The 25,730-nt window shown below is 48.0% G+C and overlaps 14 protein-coding genes across 14 annotated transcripts; 9 read left to right on the forward strand and 5 right to left on the reverse strand. All coding sequences in view use genetic code 12, as the record gives it.

Annotated features, from left to right (window-relative positions):
• Positions 1 to 315: 315 nt before the first annotated feature.
• On the reverse strand, positions 316 to 2,130 carry CXQ87_002285 (arginine--tRNA ligase; the record flags this gene model as incomplete). Its single annotated transcript, XM_025480800.1, has 1 exon — positions 316 to 2,130. One exon carries the CDS (start codon positions 2,128 to 2,130, stop codon positions 316 to 318), a length of 1,815 nt encoding a protein of 604 aa, XP_025335100.1.
• A 1,556-nt stretch (positions 2,131 to 3,686) lies between these two features.
• Positions 3,687 to 5,414, forward strand: CXQ87_002286 (uncharacterized protein; the record flags this gene model as incomplete). The annotated part of the gene is made up of 1 exon (XM_025480801.1): positions 3,687 to 5,414. The coding sequence occupies one exon, from the start codon at positions 3,687 to 3,689 to the stop codon at positions 5,412 to 5,414; it is 1,728 nt and encodes a 575-aa protein (XP_025335101.1).
• A 715-nt stretch (positions 5,415 to 6,129) lies between these two features.
• CXQ87_002287 (uncharacterized protein) lies at positions 6,130 to 7,818 on the forward strand (the record flags this gene model as incomplete). Its single annotated transcript, XM_025480802.1, has 1 exon — positions 6,130 to 7,818. One exon carries the CDS (start codon positions 6,130 to 6,132, stop codon positions 7,816 to 7,818), a length of 1,689 nt encoding a protein of 562 aa, XP_025335102.1.
• Positions 7,819 to 8,024: 206 nt separating this feature from the next.
• CXQ87_002288 (rRNA-processing protein) lies at positions 8,025 to 8,588 on the forward strand (the record flags this gene model as incomplete). The annotated part of the gene is made up of 1 exon (XM_025480803.1): positions 8,025 to 8,588. One exon carries the CDS (start codon positions 8,025 to 8,027, stop codon positions 8,586 to 8,588), a length of 564 nt encoding a protein of 187 aa, XP_025335103.1.
• A 2,791-nt stretch (positions 8,589 to 11,379) lies between these two features.
• Positions 11,380 to 12,354, forward strand: CXQ87_002289 (uncharacterized protein; the record flags this gene model as incomplete). Its single annotated transcript, XM_025480804.1, has 1 exon — positions 11,380 to 12,354. The coding sequence occupies one exon, from the start codon at positions 11,380 to 11,382 to the stop codon at positions 12,352 to 12,354; it is 975 nt and encodes a 324-aa protein (XP_025335104.1).
• A 710-nt stretch (positions 12,355 to 13,064) lies between these two features.
• CXQ87_002290 (uncharacterized protein) lies at positions 13,065 to 13,607 on the forward strand (the record flags this gene model as incomplete). The annotated part of the gene is made up of 1 exon (XM_025480805.1): positions 13,065 to 13,607. The coding sequence occupies one exon, from the start codon at positions 13,065 to 13,067 to the stop codon at positions 13,605 to 13,607; it is 543 nt and encodes a 180-aa protein (XP_025335105.1).
• Positions 13,608 to 13,981: 374 nt separating this feature from the next.
• On the reverse strand, positions 13,982 to 14,563 carry HAM1 (nucleoside triphosphate pyrophosphohydrolase; the record flags this gene model as incomplete). The annotated part of the gene is made up of 1 exon (XM_025480806.1): positions 13,982 to 14,563. One exon carries the CDS (start codon positions 14,561 to 14,563, stop codon positions 13,982 to 13,984), a length of 582 nt encoding a protein of 193 aa, XP_025335106.1.
• Positions 14,564 to 14,945: 382 nt separating this feature from the next.
• CXQ87_002292 (mitochondrial 37S ribosomal protein mS38) lies at positions 14,946 to 15,329 on the reverse strand (the record flags this gene model as incomplete). The annotated part of the gene is made up of 1 exon (XM_025480807.1): positions 14,946 to 15,329. One exon carries the CDS (start codon positions 15,327 to 15,329, stop codon positions 14,946 to 14,948), a length of 384 nt encoding a protein of 127 aa, XP_025335107.1.
• Positions 15,330 to 16,005: 676 nt separating this feature from the next.
• CXQ87_002293 (thiamine diphosphokinase) lies at positions 16,006 to 16,902 on the reverse strand (the record flags this gene model as incomplete). The annotated part of the gene is made up of 1 exon (XM_025480808.1): positions 16,006 to 16,902. The coding sequence occupies one exon, from the start codon at positions 16,900 to 16,902 to the stop codon at positions 16,006 to 16,008; it is 897 nt and encodes a 298-aa protein (XP_025335108.1).
• A 124-nt stretch (positions 16,903 to 17,026) lies between these two features.
• CXQ87_002294 (chromatin modification protein) lies at positions 17,027 to 17,488 on the forward strand (the record flags this gene model as incomplete). Its single annotated transcript, XM_025480809.1, has 1 exon — positions 17,027 to 17,488. One exon carries the CDS (start codon positions 17,027 to 17,029, stop codon positions 17,486 to 17,488), a length of 462 nt encoding a protein of 153 aa, XP_025335109.1.
• Positions 17,489 to 18,275: 787 nt separating this feature from the next.
• BUD7 (exomer complex subunit) lies at positions 18,276 to 20,474 on the forward strand (the record flags this gene model as incomplete). The annotated part of the gene is made up of 2 exons (XM_025480810.1): positions 18,276 to 18,307; positions 18,356 to 20,474. The coding sequence occupies 2 exons, from the start codon at positions 18,276 to 18,278 to the stop codon at positions 20,472 to 20,474; spliced, it is 2,151 nt and encodes a 716-aa protein (XP_025335110.1).
• A 327-nt stretch (positions 20,475 to 20,801) lies between these two features.
• Positions 20,802 to 21,369, reverse strand: CXQ87_002296 (uncharacterized protein; the record flags this gene model as incomplete). Its single annotated transcript, XM_025480811.1, has 2 exons — positions 20,802 to 21,273; positions 21,317 to 21,369. 2 exons carry the CDS (start codon positions 21,367 to 21,369, stop codon positions 20,802 to 20,804), a joined length of 525 nt encoding a protein of 174 aa, XP_025335111.1.
• Positions 21,370 to 22,426: 1,057 nt separating this feature from the next.
• CXQ87_002297 (uncharacterized protein) lies at positions 22,427 to 23,569 on the forward strand (the record flags this gene model as incomplete). Its single annotated transcript, XM_025480812.1, has 1 exon — positions 22,427 to 23,569. The coding sequence occupies one exon, from the start codon at positions 22,427 to 22,429 to the stop codon at positions 23,567 to 23,569; it is 1,143 nt and encodes a 380-aa protein (XP_025335112.1).
• A 1,212-nt stretch (positions 23,570 to 24,781) lies between these two features.
• On the forward strand, positions 24,782 to 25,279 carry CXQ87_002298 (uncharacterized protein; the record flags this gene model as incomplete). Its single annotated transcript, XM_025480813.1, has 1 exon — positions 24,782 to 25,279. One exon carries the CDS (start codon positions 24,782 to 24,784, stop codon positions 25,277 to 25,279), a length of 498 nt encoding a protein of 165 aa, XP_025335113.1.
• Positions 25,280 to 25,730: the final 451 nt, after the last annotated feature.

Genomic DNA, 25,730 nt, shown 5'->3' on the forward strand with positions numbered 1-25,730 from the left:
AAGACAAAAAAAACCATAACTCTTTCAGATTTCTTATCGAGAACTAAAAATAAACAATACTAAAAATTTGGTGTCCATCACTCAATGGAAAACTCTTATCTGGTACTGCTAGTTGATGGCTCAATGTAGGAATTTTACGTCATTGACCTTGCACCTGGTCATCTTCATCCAGACTCGAGCACTCAAGTAGACACGGCTATTTGAATAAAAAAAAAAAAAAAGGAGAGGAAGGAATATCCGACTTTGCACTACTATTTAAACTCCACACTTGGTGCTATTTCCACTGTCAGCGTCTTTATTCAGCCTCTATCTATATTACATTCTCTCCACCGGCGTCAAGCCCAACAACTTCATACCGTTGTTCAAGACCTGCTTGGCAGAGGCGTACAAAGCCAATCTGGCGGTAGCCAATTCCTCCTCCTGGCCAGCAACCCACAAGATATCATAACACAGAGAGACGATATGCGTGAGGTTGAACAAGTAGGTGACGATGGCAGAAGGCTCGTTGGTCTTCAAGGCCTTCTTGAGAGCGTCTGGGTAACCAGCCAACACTCTGACAAGGGAGGCAGCGCATGGCTCGGTCAACAAGTCGAAGTTGGCGTTCTGCAACTTCTCCTTTGGAATGTTGGCTTTTCTTTGCATCGAGCTCAAACGGGAGTGGGCGTACTGTAAGTATGGACCAGTGTCACCCTCAAACGAGAGCATTCTCTCCCACTTGAACTCGTAGTTGTTGATTCTCTTAGCCAGCATGTCCTGGATCATCACAGCAGAGATACCAACCAAGTCGGCGACCTTCTCAGGCTCCTCGATCTGCTCGTACTTGCTCTCGTTTCTCTTCATGACATCGTGCATCTTGTCCTTGGTCTCCTCCAAGATGTTGTCCAAGAACACAACAGTACCCTTTCTGGTGGACATACCCTGGACCATACCGAAGTTGACGTGCTCCAAGTTCTTGGCCCAGTCGAAGCCCATCTGCTTCAAGATCTCGAAGAACTGAGCAGTGTGCAAGTCTTGCTGGGAGGCAATAACGTAGATCATCTTGTCGAAGTCGTACTTCTCCTTACGTCTGATGGCCTCACCAACGTCTCTGGTCAAGTAGAGAGAAGTACCGTCGCTCTTCTCCACAAGACACTTACCCAACTTCTTGTTGAACTTGGTCAAGTCAATGAGCTTGGCGCCTCTGTCCTCGTGGATCAAGCCCCTCTCAGTGAAGATCTTGGTGACGTTCTTCATGGATTCCTGAGAAACCTGGGACTCACCGGAGTAGGAGTCGTACTCGATGTTAAGACGGGCGTAGGTGTCAATGTACTTCTCGATAGACAACTCTCTGAATCTCCTCCAGATCTTCAAGGCGCTCTCGTCACCGTCCTCCATTCTTCTGAAGTAGGCTCTGGCCTTGTCGTTGGTACCACCCTCGACTTCACCCTCGTCGGTGATATCCTTGTTGACCTTGACGTAGACCTCGAACAAGTGGTTGATTGGGTCAGAGGCCAACTTCTCCTCGTCACCGTACTTCTCGAAACCGACAGCCAAAAGACCAAACTGCTTACCCCAGTCACCGAGGTAGTTGATTCTCTTGACGTCCCAGCCGGCCTTCTCGTACAAGTTGGACAAGAAACCACCGATAATGGTGGATCTCAAGTGACCAGCGTGGAAAGGTTTGGCGATGTTAGGAGAGGAAAACTCAATCACAACCTTCTTACCCACGCCGAGAGGCAAGTAACCGTAGTCGCCCTGTCTGACCAAGGAGTCCTTGACGACGATGTTGAAAAGGGTCTTGGGCTCAAAGAAAAACTGCAAGAACTGGCCCTCAGCCTTGACTTCAGAGATGAAGCCGCCCTTGTTGAACTTCTCAGCGATCTCTGCAGCCTTGGCCTTGAAATCAGTGCCCTTTGGAAGCCTCAATCTGGGCAAAGGCACGAGCAAGTCACCCTTTTCCATAACATTGGGCTGGTCCAAGGCAGGGAAAATGACGTCCTTAGCGATGCCAGTGATGGAGTGAACCTCTTCGGTGATGTAGTTTCTCATAACGTCAATGACGTTGTAATCTGGGTGGGAGGCGTCCACGGGGGACTCCGCTTGTTTGAGACCCAAAGAGGCCAACGACTGTGTGATGGTGTTAACGGACATTCTCCTGGTTCTGGGTAGGTGATGTAGAAGAGTCCTGCGGTACATGGGGAAATTTTTCTTTCGCGGTCTGAGTCATGGGACATGGGTCGATGGTGCTTTTTTATTTTTGACGGGAAGAGAAGGGGAGATTGTGAAGGGAGAGAAAAATTGTTTATTGAACTTTGTCAATTTCGTTTTTATTGTTGTCTGGTTGGTTTGGGATGGGGTTACTTTTGGTGACTAGCGCCGCACTGGGTGCAAATGCTCGATGAGCTGAGATGGATGGAGTAGGATAGAGGATGGCATGTATTTTCGAGGTTATGGGGGGAATTGTTTTGTAGATGACTAGTTGTGATTGGATATTGGTTTGGTTGTCACTTCATTGCAGTGGATCCTTTAAGCAAGTTTACAGTAGCGTAAAGAGGCTGGTCTGAACAATTCCGTATAAATAAGCATTTCTATTCTTCAATTTCATGGTTTTGGGGTCTTACCACCTCCATTCTCATTTGAAATCGTCTTCTTGATTTGCATTTGAACCCACGAAACTTGAATTCTCTCACAAGATCTGGAGGAGTGAGCTCTTCCACGTTCAGCTCATCCGGTGAAGATCTTGCGTTCGGTAGTTCAGGGATATTATTTTCCACTAACTGATTGCTATGCTTTTGACTTAAAAACAGACTTTTGGTGTCGAAAATCACTGATACTGGTGATGAAGAATTGCCAATTTTGCTGCCAGTTGATGCAATGAAGACACCTTTTGTAGCTTTGGCCTGGCGGGTATAGAATGCATTGGAATAAGTTTCAAGTTTACTATCGCTGACTTCCGAGTGTTTGAGTCCGTAGCCTTTCCAGTATTCCAAGCCATTGCTTGATTCTGACGATGGAAAATGGTGCTCTGATGCTTCTTGTGGAAGTAGAGGGGACGATTCAGACCACGATACAATCCTTCTATAAAGATCAATGGCACTGTGAAGCTCCTCTTGAAGAATGGTGCCCAAATTAGGCTTTTTGGCTGGAAAGGTTGCAAAGGTTATACTCTCTCTATAAAGAGGTTTGGGTATAGAATGATAGGAATTGATGGGAACTTTCATTGATAGCGTGAGATACTAAAAGAGCTAAAGACGCTCTTGTGAATGTCTATTTCGAGCTACGAGCGTTGGTAGTTGTGTTTGTACAAGGCGTGCTGATGCTCAGCTATGGGCAGTATGACCGATTAAGATTACTGTTCGAAATCGACTACTTCAATATAATTTAAAAAGGTTTTCTTCACTTGAAATAAATCAAAACCTTTAGAGAATAAAGGCAGAGCTCACATTCACAGATTGCTCAACTTCTAGTAACTCCATCCAGAAGCAATGATATCACATCTCGAGCTTGACGAAGAATTATACAGAACGAACATCGGACCATCTTTCGACCGAAAATCCTCCTTCAGCCCCATCCTTGGCCCGAAATCCTTATCTATGGTCCAAACCCGTGCCCCATCAACAACACTATCAGTGCGATATCTGATACAGTAGTAGTTGAGCATCACGAACCACACCTCAATGGATACAGAATCTCAAATACAGACCCTCATGGAAATGGGGTTTCCTCGTGAAGAGGCACTCAGTGCCTTGAAGGCCACGGGCCATGACCCAAACAAAGCAATTGCCTATCTATTTGGTGAACTACAGGATCCACAAGGGCAAGGAACCGAGAACGAACCCATAGAGATTGATTCAGAGCCCAAATCACAGAACCAGTATGACACCGTGGACGTGCAGGTACCACAAGACTTGCCTGAGTTCTTGGGTCAGTATGCCCAGAACCCAGAGAGTCAAAACACAGCAACTGAACCACCACCAGTTCCATCAGCTCCTCGTCCACAGATATCACAGTTTTCACAACCACTGGTGGATTTCATAGAAGTTGGTCGCTCAGAGCCAATGAGCTCCGAGGATGACGGCGTTGTGGCTAATAGATATAACGCTATATCCGATAGCGATTCCGATAGTGAGTCGTTGCCTAATATCAAGACAGAAGGACACCTTGTGCCGCAATTGAGGAAAAAGATTCCAGGCTATAGGTACTGGGTGCCTATTCTAGCTGCATTGTGCCAGAACAAGCAATTTGTAGATGTCGTTTTGCTGGTTGAAGGTGACGATGTGTCTGCATTTGTGGAGGAGCTTCAGAAGATTGTCAAGTTTGTTCAGAACTTTAGGCAGTCACAGGAATGGTATATTCTCGTGGACGATCTTCTTCGGAATATCTCCTCTACGGGCCAGGATGACGCTTTGTCGCCGGAAGAAGAGGCTATTGGTAATATCTACAAAGAGCTCGTTGATGCCATTCCTCAACTTGCAGAGGTGTTGAATTCCAACGTCGAGAGCATCGAGGAGGAAATCAGCAATGACCTCAATCTTCTTGAACTTGACCTGGATGTGAGAAAGCTGAGCTTGTACCTCACGTTGAATGAGCAATTCTGGGGTCAGAATTTTGAGCGACTCGGAGTGGTGAAGTACCGCAGCGTGGCGCCAATTGTCACGATACACTTGATGGACGACGACGATAACACACTGCATCCGCTTTTCCTTCGAGAGATCTTCTACCCCGAGGTCTACAGTGACAAGGCGCTTGAGCAGGTCCAGAAACATGTGGCTTCAGCGCAACAGGCTGACCACGAACGTCGTGCTATTTCACGAAACCTCATTGACCTCAATTTCTTTGAAGGCAAGAGGCTTGGGCATCTCTTGCGTCAAGCCACAGCTATGCTTAAACCAGCACACGAGGAAGCAAGTGAGGATCTCGGAAACCTCGCGGAGCAGGTTGAAACGCTTCGTGAGCAGCAGGTGGACAGGCAAAGCGAGGCACAGAGCACCATACACAGTGTTCAGCAGCAGATGGCTGATTTTGCCGGGGTGATTCTGGAGACCCCTCTGTTGAACAAGTACCGTCTACAGGGTGTGATAATGAACGATCGCTGGTACTACTTCCGTCAGCGAGACGTCTGGGTGAAGATGGAGGACGCCGAGCTCATTGATTTTGAGCAGGTGGAGGCCGATGTGTACAATTGCACAAGAAACGGCACCCAGCCCGTGACGCTTTTGTATGGCAACGCAGAGGATGAGCCAGACTGGAGCGACTACGAAAGTGACAGCGACAAGAGCGACGATGATGTCATTGAGATCAACAGCCAGTCCGACGAAGAGTCTCCTATCAAATTGGGCAAATCGGAGGAAACAGAGGAAACAAAGGGAGCAGAGAAGGACGACAAAGACGACGAAGCTTTGATCGACTTGGGGTCATCGTTGGCGCTGAGTTAAGCCAAACCTTATTAAGCTCGCTGACGTCAGATCATCAGGCCAACTGGCATCTAACCGCAGGCAAATGAAAAGTCCATATCTAGTGCCGAATATTCGGTCTCCAGATCAGGAGCCCAGGTTCAAGACAATCGAGAGTAACAATGGTGGAAGTGTGCCAAGGTCCGGGGGCTCGGCTAGGGGGCTTGCACTACCACAGCCAAGACCATGTTCTACAGTTCTGGAGCTTGTGGCGTAAGTGGGTGCCAAAAGTTGGCTTAGTGGAAAATAAGCCGAACCGAGCAGTGTAATGATGGAGGTTCTTCGGCCAATCGGCCGCGGCTTTTCATGGATCTGGCTAATGCCGCGAATAACAGACAAACAAAAAAAAGCCCCCGCGCCGCGCTAGCCTACTAACCCCATACGGGCCAAAAATGTCCTTGTTCGGGGGTCGCGGCAAATGAAAATTCGGACCCTGACACATTTTCAAAAACAATTTGAGTCTTCCACAACAAAAAAAATTTGGCCATTTTGCAAAAAGTTTATTTCCACGCAAAAGCCACGAATTTTTTCGCTCTCTTGGCTGCCAATGTGTGCGGCCGTAAGCCGCCTCGCTTTTGGCACCAGCCGTGTACCAAGGTCTTGTCTTCGCGCGCTGCATACCTGCCTCCCTGGCCTCCCGGGACCAAACAAATACTACCTACGGCGCCTGCTTAGTTCTTTTCTTTCCAGCAACGCAATGTCCCTTCGGTCCACCACAGGGTCGCTTTTGCGGAATAGGAAGGTGCTTTTCCTCCTCTTTGTTGGCCTTTTTTTCACCGTCACCATCCACACTTTGCACGGTCAAGGCATCTCAGTCCAGTACCGTGAAGAATTACCCCATCAAAAAATCCTCGACTACGAGACAGTGCACCTGACGCTTTTGGAGAACTACTTGGTTACCGATGTCAGGATCCAGAAGTGTGCCAAGGGCTTCTCGTGTCTGGCGCCCAAGCAGACCTCTGACAAGGCTGTTTGGCACAAGATTGACACCAAGCTCAATTTGCACGCCAAATCCTCCTCCATGTTCAACTACTACCTTTACGTGGAAAAGACTCACGCCACCAATACCGGCCGCTATGTCACCGACATCCAGTTTACTCCCTCTGCCAAGCAGCCTACGGATAGGAACAAGTGGTTTAGTCACAAGGTAGCATCCTCGCTTTACATCTGGATCAATTACATGGAAGTCGCTGATTTCGAGACGCCATTGGTTCGTGACTTCAACATTCTCTTTGGCACCCACGACATGCAAGACTCCAGAGATCACTGGCACTACCAAACCCTGCCCATCACCTTGCCTGTTGAACAGACCATCTACCCCCATGCCTCGCTCTTGTCCGTCTCGATCAATGAGGAAATGCCAATTATAAACCAGTCCATGGAGTTCGAGAACGTTCTCAAGAAGAATGGTATAATCACCACTGTCGATCCCAAGTTCAAGATTGCCCAAATTAGCGACTTGCATATTGGTGTTGACCAGGGCCGTTGTATTGGAGACGAATGCAAGTTCGACAAAAAAACCTTGGACTTCATTGGTAACCAGCTTGACGCTGAGGCTGACGTCAAGTTGGTGGTGGTCACCGGTGACATGATTGACTTTGAACGCGTCAAGCACCTCGAGTCTGCCGTGCTCAAGGCACTCTCCCCAATCTTGAAGCTCAAGATTCCATTTGTGTTCACATTTGGTGATTCGGACTGGGACTGGGACAACTACCGCACGAAAATCAATATTCTCAACTTTGTTGCCAGCTTGCCTCGCTGCTACAACAAAAACATCAACCATGTTGACCACCGTATGCATGGATTGACTAACTACAACATCAAAATCTTCCATGAGCCACCTGCTGCCGAGGGCACCACCTTCGATTACAACCTGCTCGATCTCTCGAAGCCTAATGCAATTGCAACTGTGTTGGATTCGGAGCATGTCGAGGTGGACAACACCCAGACAAACTTCATGTATCGGGCAACACTGCAGCTTCCTCCTGATATGGAGTACAGACTCTTGTTCTTCCACTACCCGCTTCCGAACTTCCGTCCTGACAAGGAGTTTAAGCTTATCGGTACATACAATGAGAAGCACAAGCTTGTGACTCCCACAGACAAAAAGGTTCTCGACGATGCCGTTGCGTGTGGTTACAAGGCCATCTCTGTGGGCCACGAGCACGAAAATGATGCTTGTATATGGAAAACTGTGCAAGGCAAGGACATTTTGCTCTGTTACAGCGGAATCGCGGGTGAAAGTGGAGTGACGCGACTCGACAAGAATTATGAGAGGCGTTTCAGAGTGTTTGAGATGAATTTCGAAAAGCAGGCCATGTTCAGCTGGAAGAGAATGGCTTCCAAGTCTTTCGACCCACAAGCTGTCTGGCCTCTTAATAAGTAGATGGCCGCTGATGGGCGATGCTGTATTTTAGTACATAATTTACGATATGGTGCAAGAAGGTAATAATTTTTAAGCCAATTTTTGAAAAATCAAAAACATTGAATCAGAAACCTATTCGTCTGTCTAGGGTGGTGCTAGTGTGTGGTGTACAGGTGCGATACTTGAGCGATGAGATGCGATAAGATCTGATTTCAGAAACAACCAACATGGGTAAAGCCAAGAAGACAAGAAAGTTCTCGCTTATGAAGAGGGCCATCAAGGCCAACGACCCCAAGCTACAGAAGGAAAAACCGAAACAGAAAAAGGACGATCCCGAGCTCACGAAACAGGTGCCACAAGTCTCATCAGCACTCTTTTTCCAATACAACGAGGCCATCAAACCACCCTACCAAATTTTGTTGGATACCAACTTCTTCAACTTTTCGATCCAGAAAAAAATCGACATCAACCGTGGTCTCATGGACTGTTTGTACGCAAAGTGCATTCCTATAGTGACAGACTGTGTGATGGCTGAGTTGGAGAAGCTTGGACCAAAGTACCGTATTGCATTGAAACTTGCCAAAGACCCCAGAATTAAAAGAATCAGCTGTTCCCACGGAGGCACCTATGCCGATGACTGTCTTGTGAACAGAGTCATGCAGCACAAGTGCTACATTGTGGCTACCAATGATGCGGATTTGAAAAGACGTATTAGAAAGATTCCTGGTATTCCAATCATGGGTGTGGGAGCTCACTCCTACGTGATTGAGCGTTTGCCCGATGTGTTCTAGTGGGATACAAATTGCATGTTTAGCATAGTTGAACTGATGTGCTTTGTTGAAGGATAGTTTTCAAGATCATTCTACCGCTTGGGGCCTTGGCCCAGGGACACTAGCATTGGCCCGATTCTCGAAGTTCAGGGTCTCCACAAAGCAAGCCCCAATGCTCATTAGAAGAAGGGCGCAGAAGAGGATGGAAGCGCAGTACAGCGTTGTGAGCTGAGGTTGGCTTCAATTGGATATAGACGTACGAGGCAGCCCAGGCACCTAATAGATATCGCCGGTCGACAGCGGTGTTGAATACCGAAATCCATAAACGGACAGTTTCTAAAAATCGATGATCATCTTCATTTAAGTAGCGGTGCATCGTCAATTGTATGGCACTGAGTGACCTCATCACCACGGTACTTCTTTCTTATCAGTAGGCAGCGCTGCAGACGATGACCACAGTGCGCCATGCCTACTCTACACTTGAATAAACGCAGCATGAAATTATTAAATCAGGGCCCCGGGGCCATTAACTAGCATGCTGCAAAAACAAACTAACAAACTTGGCGCCAGCGCTTACAACAACAAGGCAGCGGCACCAGCGACAGCCAAACCGGCACCAAGGGCACCAGCAGAGGCTGGGATGGCAGCAGCACCGGAGTCAGAACCGGAAGAAGAGTTGTTGGCAGCCTGGACGGAAACAGCAGCGACAGCAGCGACGGCGATCTTGGAGAATTGCATTGTTAATTTGATGGTGGGAAAGAAAAAATGTTCACGGGAGCCAGAGCCTACTTATAGTTTTTCCCCAGCCGCAAGGCTGATTAGGCAACGGTGGAAAATGACGGATTTTTAGCAGCCGCGCTGACGGCAGCGTTCCGCCAGGATAGGCGAGGTGCATTTTCCAGAAGCAACCCGCCGTCACTTGTGACCTAGTCACAAAAAGTCACCTGCAATGGCGATAGGCCTGTGAAAAACGTGGACCCAAAAAACATCCAATACTTTTACCGTCGCAACCCCTAGATTTCCGGAGCCCCGCAAAACGCCTGCTGTTTGGCGCCCCCAAGGTTCCAAGCGAAGGGCTTTTGCACCCAAGCCGCGCTCGCCTCACCAGCCTCACCTCAGCAACCGAGCGGTCGCCCCAGGTGGTGAGGCATTTCGCAGTTGCTTCGCCACAGGCGGTCAGCAAGCGCCGTGCTGTGGTGCGGTCGATTGAAGCCGTTGAAATTGGCGGGCGAGGATTTGAAGGAATTGGCGAGATTGGGAAGCTTTGCAGCTTTTTCCGTGTTTTCGTAGGCTGTGATTGGCTATTTATTGGTCCCCCCAAAGCCTACGGTGGCTGCGATTGCACTAGCTTCTTCGCTCGCAGGCTCTTTTTTTCGGCACCGCCGAGGCACCTGTGAAGTTGACGAGCAGTTTTGCTGCGCAACGTTCGTTGATCCATGGCTTCTTTCAGATCCATTGCTGCCGTTTGAGATAAGCGTGAGATTTCCGAATTAGAAATTATTTGACGTACCGGCGTTGCGCTCCTAGTCACGGCAGGCGCCCATAGGTTGCCGCCTGCAGCCGAATGGGTGCAAAACCTCACTCGATTGGGTGACAGATGGGGAGCCAGGCCAAGCGTTTGAGGTGCCTGATCGAAGGATGGGCTGGACGCTGCAGACGCTGATGAAGAATTAATTGAGTAATTGACTTTGGCGTGGCGTAAATGGTAGAACGTTCACTGAGTGGGCCGCCTATTGGGGCCCCATGGGCCTGAGCAAGACACTATCTGTGGTGCAGACGGTAATGTTGAGCAACGCTGAAGCAACGTCGAATTAGGGGTAAGCTTTCGACTTGCGGTGACGTTTGACAGGTCCCCTGGCACATGCAAAATAGGCTTTCGGCAGAAAGGTTATTGGGGTGGTGATGGTGCGACGTAGGGAGCTTGCCATGAATCAGGCCAAGAGACTGTTTTTGCGTGGATGTCGATGGTTGGGATGTAGAGATAGAGAAGGAGATATGAGCAGGTCGTGGGTGGAGATGTAGCTAATTGAGGGAATTGTTGACATTTCAGGTTTCTGTTTTGCGGTGGATATTGACGGGAAGTGAGGTTCCTGGGGAGAACCTGTGAATGCGCTACGGTCATAGTTTACCATACGGTGCTGCTAGTCCCGAAACCTGATCAAAATAAAGAATAAAGCATTTTCGAGCCCAATTGATCACTTCAGTAACATAGTTACCTCTTCATGAATGAATCTTCATAAATACTGTATGGATCCCTGCTTGACTCCATCACGGAATTCGCAGACCGGCGGCTTGGCTGAAACTCAGCGACCGTTCACCCATCGACTATCGACAGCGCAATTAACCTTCCTAAAACGAAAATACCAATTTTTCCAAATTCTTCAGGTTTCTCAATCCCTCCAAAGCACGCATTTTTCTCTCACACCCGAATTCTCTCGCCCGTTCCACACCGGTTTCAAGGCTTCTTGTCGCAGCTGCGAATGGCACAATGAGATCCACCAAACGATCCAGCATGCCCAGAGCACCGCCAACCTGCCTCGGTAAAACGTAAGAGAAAGGAAGAGAAATGAAATCAATGAAGCTAAGAAAATGAAACATTACATCAGAAGGGGCAATGGTACCGTGCTTTAGGGCTTAGGATACAGATCAGCCCGCTTGACCCATCCACCAGATCACTGCCTACTTCTACAAAACCATCGCCGATCTTCTCATCAACTTCTTCGCTTGCGTCCGCAGATCCCCATCCTCTGCCAAAACATACAAGGTTCGATTCCGCCACGGCAGTGTCGCATTCCCTCATGTACGTTTCGAAATGGCTGCAAAGTTCTCGCCAACTCCTTATAACCAGGGTATTCCCCCGCCTCAGCTCCCCATGGCCTGGAAGCAAATAAAAAGAAGCGTCTCCAATTGGAGCTTGAATCTGCGTGTGGCCGTCAACGACGACCTCACCAGCATGGAAGTCTACGATCCAGCTCCTCACCATCTGGACGAAGAGCCTACCGAAATGCACCTGATCTTGCCAAGTATGCCCAGCCCAGGTACACCGAAAACACCCATATCTATGAGTTCCGTGGCAATTTCGCCTTTTACACCTTCGCCAGTGGTTTCTATGGGAAACGGCTTCAACAGCGTCGATATCAAACGCAACCTGGCCTACATACCCAAGAAGAGTGCTCCACCTCCGCCTTCACCGCCAACTCCACGAAACGCAAAATTGAGGAATTTCTTCAAGATATCGCCCAAACCGCTTCTGGAGGCTCCCGATGTGGTCAAGTCGATTCTACAGCGAGCTGGTACAACCAAAGGCAATTCAAAACGGCGGCTTAAAGACAGGGCGCCCAGTTTGATAAAAAGGTCGAAAACGGTGAAAACTGAGAACAGAGAAAAGGTCTGTTTGCAAGAGAGTCTGAGTGAATGTTCCTTTGCCACGGCTACTTCTTTCGAAGAAGAACGCACACTCAATGTGGAGAAGCCTTCAATCAAGGCCATGGCTGAACTCACCATGGAGTCTGATAAAAAGGGTAAGTTGGACCCTGGATCGCCATCCAAGGCTTTTGCAAACGGCAATGTCGCCGAATTGGGGCCTCCAATGCAACATGGTGCAAATTCCAATGGGAACAGTAGCGACGATTCATTCAACTTCTTTGAAAATCCCGCCAAGGCGCCAAGCCAGAAGACACACAAAAAGAGGATTTCCAGAACCTCCAAGCACGGAAGCGATATCAACTGGGGCGACGAATTGGCAAAGGAGATGGTCGAGATGCTTGAAAGACACCGGCTACAGTGATGTCACGATATCGATTCTGCCAGCTGTCTTCCAGCGTTCCATTCATAAATACTTCTTAGATGCCAGCATCTAAACACCTACTTACAATTCGATCCTTCTTCTTGAGAAATATATATAGCGCATGTATCGCGAGTCTGTAGTGGCTGTGGCAGAGATAGATTGGAGTATCTTGAATAGAAGCGAGTTTCACACAAATCAAACCAGTTCATTGTACTTTTTCACGTTCCTTTCCCAATCAGACTCCACAGTATTCTTATCGGGCTACACAGTCAACAGCCATTGTGTGTATTTTGCAACCATTGTTCGCAGAGATAAGAGTCGAGCATCCACTGATAAGAAACCTTGAACCAGCGAATCGCAGCGCTGTAACAGCAAACATAAATTTTTCAAAACTTTCCAAGAAAAATCACCACACGCCACTTTCACAGTACAAATTCCCTTACGCACGGCTGTTTTCCGTAGTTCTTCTTCCTAGTGTAGATAGCCGATGAGCCTTGCGGCAAACGGTGCACCGAAGGTTCGCCAAAGCAGGGAACCAAAGAGCCGTAGAAAAGTAGAAACATTTCAAATTCCAAAAGCCGTTTTCTAAAAAAGCTGGGCCACTGGCGACATATCGGCGTTTTCTTGGAGGGTCACGTGCAATTACCGGAAGCACGCCCCAGCGTTTACTGTGGAGTGAACCCCAGATATCACCAACTTTTCCACAACACATGGTTTCCACGGGCAGAGGCGGCGCAGGGAACATTGTCTCCGAAAAAGAGCCCGAAACCCACCAGATAACTTCCAATCACAAGCACCATAACGATCATAGACATGAGGACAGAGAGGGCCGTTCTCACGACAAGCAATACTATGTTTCCACAGGCCGTGGAGGAGCAGGCAACATCAAGCGTTCCTCCTCGATTCCTCTGCCTAAGCTAGTGCCTCAAGGCAGCAATACGCCCGCGATTACACAGAACAAATTCACCACAGGTCGTGGAGGATACGGCAATATGGTGGAAAATGAGGACCCAGAGTTCACGCGGAAGCTCCAGGACGTGGATGGCAAAAAAACGGAGGATGATCTTCAGGCAGTATCGTCTGCCAAGTCGTTCAGTGTAGGACGGGGTGGTTTTGGCAATGTCGTGTCTGCTGAACACAGCGGCGACCTGAACAACAGCAACAACTTGTACACTGTGGTGAGCCAGGGGTCGAGGCACCAGGAGGAGAAGAAGGGCTTCGTGGAGAAGGTGAAGGGCTTCTTTGGGTCCTAAGCTGGCGACAGCAATTATAGATGACCGGGCGACGCATCGGCCGTAATGACGCTACACTAGTAAATTGATTAGACGAAACCGAGGAGAAGATGTAGTGCAAAGTAGCTTGGGCACCAATTTTGATGGTTGATAGAAGCATTACTTTTGCTTCCGTTTATTTTTCAATGACCACAAGGGTTTTGCTTACCGTTTTGTGAGCTCTCCCACTTGACATGTTGAAATCTTCAACATTTAGCTACAGCTCGGTAGAAATGACTTCTGATTTACTTTCCGTCTGAAGCGAACTGTACCTTATCATCTACATTGTCTCCCCTCGCCTCTACAACAAGTTCTATGGCCTCATTTTCTATATTCTGCCAATGCATACCCAACCTCTATTGCAGGAGAAGGTAGTCTCTCAACTTGTCCAAAGCTCTGAACCTATGGGAAATTGAGTTCTTCACGCTCTTGTCCATCTCGGCATACGTCTCTTTGAAACCCTCTGGCTCAAATACAGCATCCCAGCCGAAATCAGTAGGGCCTCTGCTGTCCACGATGTTACCATGAGTGATTCCTTGGAAAAGCTTCACTTCACTGCCTGGACCTTCACAGTAGCCGAAAGTGCACACTGCCTTGGCCCCCTTGTCCTCAAACTTGTAGAGCATATCCACAAGACCTTGAAGACCAACAGCCTGAACAAACCATTTGATATAAGGACCAGGCAAGTCGTTCATGGCATTGAAAGCAAGACAGGTGTCCTCAACCAAAACAGCACCGTTGACCTGCTTGGCAGCTTCTTTAGCCTTGTGGATGGTCACTGTCTCAATAGTGCCCTGGACCTCATCCAAGTCTAGGGACTTGTTGACCACGGTAAACTTGCCAACCTTGGATCCTTCAGAGCTGGGCTCACCACCCAAAATGGCAATTACCTCCTTAAGCTTGTTACTGTTGCCTGTAACGAATGTGATGGTAGACATGATGAAGTAGATTTTCGCACATCACCGTGGTATAGATCTGATGTGGACGGGCCTTACAAGTGAACCGTGGGGTAGCATTATGGGCAGTTTAGATTGAAGCTGGTTTTGTTGATGAGCAAAAGCAGAGAATTAGAGATTTTTCAGATTTTGATTTGGAGGACTGCTGATTATTGGTAATTTTTCACCTCAGTGGAGTCCTCTGTCCATTGTCCTAGAGTGAAAAGTTCAGATTTCAGTAACCAAGATCACAAGCAGGACAGCCTGAGGATAATTAAATATCAATATCTTTTCATTTCACAATAAAGAGTGCTGGGTCTCCCCCGCTACACCTCTCTCTATGGTCCCTGTATTATATGTACATGATTACTGCGTGGCAGCTATGCTAATCCTTCACCTTGCCCAACCTCTTCAACAACGCACGGCCGAGTCTTCTTCTCTTTCTCAACTTATGTTTCTTCATCTTGAGTCTTCTCTTTCTCTTGACAGAGTCCATGTATACTGTGTTGTCTGTGACGGGGTTCTCCTGCTCCGCCTGCTGGGCCCACGCATCCTTGGGCATTTCTAGCATGCTAATGGTTTTTATGGTTTGCTGGTTTCTCCAGCTTTGTGGAAGTTGGAGTGTTTCTGGAGTACCAAAGCCAAATCTGCTGAGGGTGCTGGCTGGTGCAGCCACAGGTAGCTGAGGTCTGGCTACCGAGACTAGCGTCCTCGAGCCAATTCCACGTAAAAGCCTCTGAACGGACCTGAGCTGTGGAAGCTTGAACATGGCAAGTGTAGGATTCGAACGGTTTGTTAGAGGTTGATCGCTTTTTTCTTCAATTTTTTAGCGTACCGCACATCCGACCTCTGTACACCACACTGAGTCCACCTACTGGGTGGTGGAGAGTTGGCTGGGTCTGACGTGAAAAAAGCAAAGTTTGGAAAAATAAATAACTCATACAATTGGAGATATCGTATCGATTCTTCCAAGGATGTGTGTTGGTAGATTTATGGGGAGAAGAACTTTCGCAGACTAGAGATTGGGAGTATGGCTGCGAATAGACCTGGAGCCAAAGGTTTAGATAAGTACCACCAATCCTCTAGAACATGTAAGCCATGCTATAGCAGTGAACCCATTTTGCTACTCATTTATTGATCTGTGGCCATTTCACTTGCTATCTGGAATATTGATGCGCATTGTATATGGCCTCTTTTGATAAATTTCATTCGATAAGTGGTTTCTCTAAGTCATGAGTGCAACGACTCGAAAACGCTCTGCAAATTGATGAAATTAACCGAATGTAAGCACGGGAGTCACTATTACGTAGTAATAAGGTTGCTATCTCCTGTTTACCAAGAAAATAATTAAAAAGTATCAAAGCCTGGCTCCCTAACATTGGGACTCCCTCTTGAGTTAGCACCATTTTCCAAATAACAATGTATCCGTCTATCGAGTAATCCACCTAGACCTGCCCAGCAACGTGAGAAATCTCAACATTCACGACTATGTCGTCTGAAGTGTCAACAACAAAGCCCGTCGTTCCAGAAACACCATTACTTGTTGATACATTTGCGCCAACCTCACTCACCCAATCGCGAACATCGTACTTCAAGCCCGTCGTGGACAAAACGACACGTTTGCCAAAAGGCAAGAGACCCAATTTGGGGACTGGGTCATGCTGGTTGAAGAGCTTTTTGCTGGCGTACTTGACGTAAGTGGTTCCCTCTGGGACAAGGAAGATCATGTCCGTGTCGGAGACAAAGAAGATACGAATCTGTGGGAACTCAGTCTTAGTAGAGTAAAGCAGATTAATCGAGTGGAAGGTTTGGTCGAACCTGCCGCCAATTCCACCAGCCACGTAGGCTGTAAAGGGTTCGCTCTGTTCGTACTTTTTCACCAAGTGAGAGAGACCATTATCGTCGTCCACTGGTTTGTAAAGGTCGTTTTTTCCACTGGTATGCATCAAAACGGCCACTTCTATAGCCTTCATAAAGTCAGTAGCATACTGTGTGTATTGTGGTAACACCACCGTGCCTTTCAGGAGATAGTACTGCCTCACTTCCTCCCTGAGAGAGTCCAAATCACCCACAATAAAATCAGGGATATACCTCTCACGCTCCTGGTCATTTATGAATCTGTAATACAAGCGATTGGCTCCTCCATCGGCACAGATCCTTACGGAAGTGCAGCTCCATAACTGGTGAAATGGAAGCTTTTCTATGGGGGTGTTGAGGATGATGAGTACGGCCTTTTGAACAAGCTGATTGGAGTAAAAATTGAATGGTTCCAAAGTCAAGTGGTTTTTCTGTGGTTCTTCAACGACATAGTCGTCTGGCCTTTCCACAACAACTCCTGACATGGCCAAGTAGGAAGAGTATCTGGTCCACAGTGGCTTTGTTGGTCACATGATGAAACAAGAACATCACCACCTCACAACCACCTCAACAACAATCACTCAATCTATACCTTAGACGAATCTGGCCATGTCGACTGGTAATACAGAATCTTCGGACGCGCCTGTCGTTCCTAGAGACGTAAGGCTTCTCCACCTTATTTTCGCAACCCAGGGTATCCAAAATTATCACGACCATGTGCCGCTACAACTCATGGACTTTGCCCACAGATACACGACTTCTGTTTTGAAGGACGCCGTGGCATACAATGATCATGCTAAAAACAATGTTAACACTACAAGCTCCACAAGTACGGTGAACACCGACGACATTCGTTTGGCCATAGCTGCCAGAACCAACTATCAGTTCAAACCCACGCCGCCTAAGGAGCTCATGTTGGAATTAGCACATGAAAGAAACGCCAAGCCGCTTCCGCCTGTTATTCCCAAGTGGGGCCTCAATTTGCCACCTGAGAAGTACTGCCTCACGGCGAGAGACTGGGACAGTTTGGAAGAAGAGCAGGAGGAGAGCTCCAAGAAGAGAAAGCAGTGATGACGTATTGGAGATTGCAGCAGAAAACGATAGCACCTTGCTATGCCAATGGATATTGACAGCAGCATTGGTGAGTTTTGACTATATCGAAGCACTCCGAGTTGGCTACAATGGTCAGACAACTTGGCGAATTGAAGCGAATAGAGCTGACCCTTCAATTAGAGGACCCTTATGCGATTAGTGGCTCCCGAATTTGGCCTCGGCTGATCCTTTCAGCCAGTGACTTGACGCATTATTTGCAAGGGTGGCTCTGCACCAAGGGTGCAACTTCTTGTGAGCTCTGAAACCGCCAGCCTATCGAGTTGTTCAATGCAATTGGCGAAAAGCTTCACAGTCACTCGAAGTACAGGATCCCAGTGTTACGCTGTCATCTTGAGGTGTATCACTATGTATCTAGGCTATGCAAAGGCCCACTCATCATATGGGCCTAAAGTTGACACCTACAGATACTTGCAATGTCTACTACCTAACTCAAAGGCCCAAAGGCCCTGTGGTGTGTTGTCATCCACGAGCTTGTCAAAAAACGTGAGGTCAAGCGCCTAGCAGAAGCTGGCTTTCACTATACGCGTACACCAAAGCACCATATAGAATAACCAGAGCTCTAACACTCAATAACTAATCCATTATTCGTAGCTCACCGAAATAATCGGATCCCTGGACTCCATTCTACCTATCGGACACAGTGCCCATGTCCTGCACATACACCTGCCCCAGCCTCTTGGAAACACTTGGTCTCCAAATCAGTCTGTTCTCAACACTTGTTTACAACGTTAATCTTCCCCACAAAATGCCCCAAAGAACATTGGCTTCGATCCCAGAGTATGTCTGACACGTTTCCTGTACAATTGAATTAATTCTAACCTCCAGAGCCAAGGAAGAGTACTTGGGCTCCTCAGTAATTGAGAGAACCAGTCGCCTTGTGGGCCTTACTGACCTTGGTCCTGCCGACTTGTGTAATATTCACAAACAAGGTGTTAACCTGAAAAAGCCAGAGTTTGGCACTTACTTATACTTCACAGGTGTGGACACTTCGAATTCGGCGTCGATCGCTGCTCACTTACAGGGTATGGCTACGTTAATGTCATCAAAAGCTCAGTATTGGTTTGGTGAGAAGAAACACTTCAGGGTGCCTGAATTGACATACTGCTCCTACAATGCCTTCAGCAAAGTTGATATGAGAGTCACTGTCCACATTCCAGGTAAGTTCCAGAGTTCGGTGGTGAACCATGAGGGAAAACTTATTCATGAGAAGCTCACCGAGGCGGAATTGGACAAGTTGTGGCTTGAGACCTTCGTGTGCTCTATTGTGAGGTGTATGCTTGACGGCGATGAGGACGAATCCAACAAGTTTGGCAGTTTGGTGGAAATCCGCAGAGAAAACCCATTTGATCTTGGAGTTGTTTCGCAGGAGCTTTTGGCCAACTTTGTCTCTGCTTTCGAGAAGTTGTTCTGGGAAGGACCAAAGTTGGGCTGCGGTGTCGATTTGCCTTCACCCACATTGATCTCCAACTACCTTGTTGACGGTTTCCTTAAGTGCATAGAGTTGACACAGAGCTTCGACATGGCTTTAGATGTGTTGAAGAGATTGGAGGAGAAAGAGCCTTCCGTATCAACTTTGATTGCTCAGGTGTTGCTTCTAAAAGACGAGGAAGTCAAAGCCATTCAGGTGATGAATGATGCGATTCAAAGAGACGAGAGGGACTCAGAACTTCTCTTGTTGCAAGCTCAGTTCCTCATGGAAAAGAAAAGATACGACTTGGCCTTGCACTTGGCGAGACAGGCGGTGAAGTCGTCCCCTTCGGACTTCAAAGTGTGGGCAGTCCTTGTCAGAGTTTACACCAAGCTCAATGACTTTGAGAATGCTCTTTTGACTTTAAACTCGTGTCCTATGAATTCTCACAAGGAGAACTTCACACTCAAAAGAATTGTGGCCTTGAGAGGGGCCGGCGAGGAGTTGCACTTGCCTTCTCCCGTTGATGTGTTCTTGGATGAGGTGTCTAACTTGCAGAGTACTTCTATTGCCGCAGAACAGAGAAACCTTGACAACCAGCTTGCTCATTTGCCAGCTGCCAACTTGAAGTCAACCTTCGCTAAGGCATATGATCTTCTCACTGAGATTGTTATCAAAACCGGTTGGGAAGCTTTGTTGAAACACCGTGCCAAGGTTTTCGTGATGGAGGAAGAGTACCGTAAAGACAAGTCCAGCGCAACTCACACTAGAACCACGTCCGAGGTCAATGTTCCTGAGTCGACCGAGGAGGACGAGCCATCGGGTGAGGCGAACGATGATTCGTCCACTGTGGCCGTCAAGCTGCCCAAGAAAGAAATCAACGGCAGCACCGATGACAGTGAAATTGAAAATGAATTCAGAAAAAAGAGGCTTTGTGAAAGATGGCTAGATAACTTGTTCATGCTCTTGTACGAGGACTTGAGAGCGTACACGATGTGGCAAGCCGAATACGTCCACTTCCAGGCCCAGCAAATGGAATACAAAAAAACAACATTAGAATGGGAAATTTTGGGTCTGATTGCCTTTAGACTCAAGCATTTCAAAGAAGGATCTATTGCGTTTTCTAACGCTTTGGCGGGCCGCTTCTCGTCAAAGGCTCAGCGAGAGATGTTGAGATATTACGAGATGGAGAGATCAAAAATAATCTCGAAGAACTCCAACACCGACGCTCCTGTCAGCAACGCCCATAACTACTCAAAAACCATTGTGCAGCTCAACGAGAAGATCTTGGAGTGCTGTATCAAGCTTTTGGTTTGGAACCACAGATGGTATAATGACTTCTCGCCCGACTTGATCTCGATAATATGCGACTTGGTCGCTAAAGAAGGCTTGATCAAGATTCAGTCGCTCGTGCAAGCGGTGTACTCCAACAACATCAACCACAGTGAAGGTTTGACCAACCACGGTATCACTGACATGATGGAGGACATTTACAAGTTCTGCAAAGAGTATAATGTCAGCGGCGCAGACAATTAGAGATCGGAGCAGAGTGCTTCGGACTTGACGCATAAGCACGTCTTCCGTCACGTGCCATTGCTAAATCTGCACCCTTGATCCATCTACTGCCCTCTACCACACTGCTTGCCATGTCGTCGCCAATGGATAGGCTCCGGATGCTTCAGAGCCACATCAGGTACAAGGAGAGGCGTGAGTTCCAGCCTGAGTTCCCCATGATGCACCGGGTGGAGAGGGAATACTACCTCAGAGAGCGCCAGGCCAGAGCGCCACCGTGCCTCGTTCGAAAACCATAGAGATGCCTATAACTAATGATAATCGTCAATCGTTGTCTTATGTACATGAAGTTCAGTTCTTTGAGGGAGGTGCCACGGAGTTGCCGTCAGGGAAGGAGTCTCTCTCCTGAGAGTTCAAAGCCTTGTCAGCTTCCTGCTGGAAACCCTCACTGGCCACCTGTAACAACTCCTTACGAGACTCCTCCAACCTCTTCTTTCTGTCTTGGATCACCTGGTCTCTTCTTTCCAACTCCTCGATCCACATCCTCTCTCTCAACTTGGCTTTTTCACGAAGCTTCTCCTCGCGAGACTGCTTCTGAGCCTTACTTTCAGCCTGGTAGTACCAGCCACCGAAAACCAAAGCCAACAAGGTGAAGCCCTGGAAACCGACTCTGTATCTGAAGTACTTCTGAGTGTCGGCTTGTCTGCCTTGTCTGATGGACTTGGTGGCAAGAATGATCGCTCCCGTTGTGAGCAACGTTCCTATAGGAACCAAAGGCTGCTGCTTGCAACGGAAGATCATTCTCTGAAGAATATCCATTTCACTGGGGTTAGCACAAGCAAAGAAAAAAGAATCTTCAAACATACTCTTCATCATTGGAGTCTGTGCCGTCGAACGACGAAGGCACTCTGTGGGACATGGGAAGAAGTAGTGATTGGTGTTTGGTCAGTGCAGGAGCCAGTAGTATTGCCAGAACCAGTAACACAAAGTGGAGACGAAGGAGAGGAGGCGAGGGAAAGGAATTGAGCGATTGAGGAAGATGTTTGTTATTTGTGGTTACAGTATAAATTACTTAAAGTGGCCTTCAATTCGGTTGTTATAGTCGGTGGGACTGGAGTGACATATGAGTCCTTGGCGATCTCGCAGGCAGCTTTCAAGTCCACAACGGAAAAATCACCTCCATTATGATATTTGGATTCCAGACGTTAATTTACATGCTGACTCTGCTTCATTGTTGCTGCTTCTGCCGTCTTCAGACGCTGCTAGGTGGGCCTTGTATGCTTAGTCTACATCCACCTTTTCGTCCCAGACAACTAAAAAACGGCTATATCGCGATATTTACGAAATCAGCAATTCAAAAATGATCAACTTACATCTTCATAAGGCGAACACGCTTAGCGATATCTTATTGGTCGAGCTTGTGCTTGAATGGCATCGAGCGATTTCGCAGCCGCAACTCGCGGTGAGGTCCATTGTTAGCGGTTTATATTTTCCAGTTTGAGAACACCGCTGATCCAAAATGGGGTGATTTTTTCCTCGGCTGCGAGTCTTTAACTTTTTTGCAACAGTGAAGTGCAATGAAATACAGTAATTTTGAAGAATATTCGTAGAAAACGTTGTTGTTGGCGGCATCGATAAAAGGGAAAACCAAACAATTTGCTTTGCGTGAGCTCCTTTCGAAACTATCCTATTCTTCCAGCCCAGTCTGTAAGAAACAAATATTCCTCCGATATCAATGCAATGAAGTCGTAATAATTCTACACCATCCTCCCATTATGAGCCATCACAGCTTGCTAGTTCTTCAGATTCACTGCCAAACTGCTTGAATTTTTGTTGCCTTTTTATTTCATTTCCTAATTCTCCAATCCCACTATACACTTTTCAATAGCTTCCCATTTTCATTCACGTCCTTCCATTTTGCAACCATTCCTGCGCAGCCGCTTTCTGCACATGCTGCGCTTATACCACCTACTACCATGAACCCAGTGATCCAGGAATACGCTGCCCTAGCAGGCAGAATCGCCCTATTTCCGTTCACCCATGTCTGCTACTACATATTTTATGCATCCTGGCTCGCTATAAACTACATCTTGGTGGTTCCTTCCACCTTAGCATTCCAGTCGGCCAAGGTGTACCTTCCAGCGGACCTTGATGCCATGGACTACCAAGAACAGGCTGTTTTTGCTGGCAAGCTAGCATTGAGAGTGGTGTTGTTTCCAGTCACTCATGTTCTTTACTACATTGTTTTAAGTGTGTGGCTCGTGGTGAAACACACCATCGTGGTGCCGCTCTTGCTCATGCTCAGAATCACCCTCTTTGGGTTGGTATACCTTCCACTTACGCCTGTTCTCACGGCTGTTGATGTGGATTATGACCAGACTGTTTCTGTGGAAGGCCTGCTTTTGCAATTGGTGTTCCACTCCATTCCACACGTTGCGTTCTTTGCATTGCACCTTCTCCACTACGTGATCATCGCTGCCGTCACAGGAGTCATTGTTGGCTGGTTCACAGGGCTCAATATCAGTGTTGTCAGCAAGGTGCTCACGCCGCCGCCATTGGAAGAGGCAATTCAGGAGGAGCTCGAAAAGACCAAAGCCAAGATGGAGGAGTTGAAGGCCCAGCTTCCCAACCTAGAGGCTCCCGTTTTGCCCAAAGTTGAGGCGCTTGTAAAGCCTGAGCCCCCAAAGCTGCCCGTCAAAGTCAAAGAGGAGCCCAGAGAGCTTTTGGTGTCCGATCTTGTCCAGAACGAGCCTAAGCGGGTTCAACGAGGCAAGGTCGACTTTAGTGAGGGTGGAGCGGAGCATTCCTACGAAGACGACGACGGCTACAACTTCATGCGGTACCTCAGAGAATCGCCCGAGCCCCGTGTGGCGACCATCAAGGAGGAGCCTGAGGAGCCGGAGGAGGCCGAAACCGGGGAGAACTCCGAAGAGCTGAGCAGCGAGCAGGCGCTCACCAAGAGCCAGAAGAAGCGGAGGCTGAGGAAGAGAAGGGAGGCGTCCCGGCGGCTGGGGCTGGCTCTGACGCCAGGGACGGTTGAGACGGCAGCGTTCAGCGAGGACGGAGACGAGCTGTCGAGAACGGAGACGGCCGAGACGGAGGAGGCCAACGAGAAGTAGGGAGTTGAAGAGGGAAAAGAGATCTGGGAACATTGACGAAAGAGTACGACGAAGGAGCCGATAGGCATCAACGGACATCGACCCACTGAACGAAAGATAATACGTAATAGCATATGAGATCAAGTTGAGTGTAGCCGGCAATGCATCAACAGCGTCAAAAGGCGATATCCAGCCACTGGCATGTACACAAAAGGGCATCTCATCGATGCATGTCTCACTGGGATCTGAAAAGTCTGTAGCCCATCTAAGAACTCTCCAATCGGGGTTTAGCCGACTTGAAAAATTTCTAACTGGCGATCTTCTAACTGGCTATTCTCGGCGGGCTCGGCTTCCGCTGACGGCTTGATGCTCCGCTAGCATACCCAGGGATATGCCGAGAAGGCGTTGCAGCGGCTCCGTGCATTGCAACACCCCTAGCACCCCTAGGTTTCTCCACGATAACCGAGAATGTTCCGGAAGGACAGTCAAATTTGAAAATCAGCAATTTTGAAATATTCCGTCTCAACAAATATGTATTCATGCGGACTTTTGGGGGCTGGAATTGGCTGCAAACAGTGGTTGCGAGGCTCGGTGCAGCCGCAGAGGAAGCAGCGAGATGAGGGATTTACGATTTGTGAGGCAGGAATTTGTCGAGCAGGCATCAGACACCAGACCATGCGGTGGTACAAGATTCGAAAATAGTGAAACGTGATGTTTGTGAAGAGATTTTGGAAGACTGGAAAGAAGTCTTCCTTTGTGGAAATTTTTGAAAGAAGAGTGCCTTGGGATCCCGCCCTGGTTGCTGACCGCAAGGCTCCTGAAACAGGTAGCTGAAACGACGCAGCCGCAGATTGATCATTATTTCCAGCGCTGCTGCCGAGGCGCCAGTGCCTAAAACTGGCCGTAATTCGAGAACTCAGCCCGATGCCGTATTATGCCTCGAACAGTTACGCTGCCGCCTTACAGTTACGCCAGGTAGCCCATCTTTGTGGAACGGTGATACGAAGTGAAACAGAGAATCGATTTGAAAAGCCCATTTGAAAAAAAAAGCCGGTTTGAAGGAAAAAGCCGATTTCAAGTAAATCCGAAGAAGTGCAATTACCGCTTCGCCCTTGAAACTTGCCCGAAACCTGGGATCCCCAAACCTGGGGATCAGAGGGCTGCGGCGCCTGCTCAGCGCTTGTTTGGGCCCTGGCTGCGAAATCCACCTACTCCACGAAATTAAGCCAGATCATGGAAGAAACGATTCGGATCGCCAAAGGCTACGCCTGCAAATCGGTGAAATACGACAAAAACGGAAAAATCCCCTGGCTCACTCATGTACAGCTGATAGGCGTCAACGACACTGTCGCCCACTTGGAGCCTTCTGAGGACCCCATGGTGGCTATAGGGAGGGCATTCACAAGGAACTTGTGGGACCTGGGGCTCTTGGACGACTATGTGCCTTCGCCAAATACCTTGGTTGCGTCGACCCACACTTGTGTGCTCAATTTGCTGTTTGTCAGTGGTGGAAAGCCGTACAATTTGAATGTGGCCTTTCACTATGGAGAGAGAGAGCCATATCGAGAACTGAGTGTGGTTGTGAAAGACAGGGATTTAGCTGAGCTTATGTACCAGCGGGTCGTGGAGGGCAACAGGCTGTATCTGGCTGTGGAGGCACGGGCGAGGTATTTGTTGAAGCTTCACTCGGTGAATTGTTCGATGAACGGTTTGGAGTTGATCGTTGCGTGAGTGGTTGATTTGGAGGGAAATTCATGTATTTTCTGTGAAAGAGGCCGTTCAGTATCATCACGAACGTCTTCAGTTGTCCATGCATCGTGAGTTGACCTTGCTTTCCATGAACAACCGATAGCCAACGAACGACCAATAGAGCAGAAGCATTACATCACGTCGCTTCAAGCATCACACCAAACGTCACATCATCCTCACCATCAAAAGAAACTCACGAACTCGTTATCTACTTCTTCAAATTGCTGTGCAATCTACCCAACCAGACCATCCAGAACCCTGTCACACCAACGGAATACCGCTAAATGCCCAAAAGGTCAAGCAACATTCATGATTGTCCGCAAATTGTTTCCCTTGCGTTTTTCAAACCTTCAGTTCACTCATATCCCCCACTTACGTCACCCCCATCACACGGCTGCAACACCATCACCACAGTCACTACAATAAGCACAAA

This window comes from Candidozyma duobushaemuli (genome assembly GCF_002926085.2).
Source record: "Candidozyma duobushaemuli strain B09383 chromosome Unknown B_B09383, whole genome shotgun sequence".
Lineage (NCBI taxonomy): Eukaryota > Fungi > Ascomycota > Pichiomycetes > Serinales > Metschnikowiaceae > Candidozyma > Candidozyma duobushaemuli.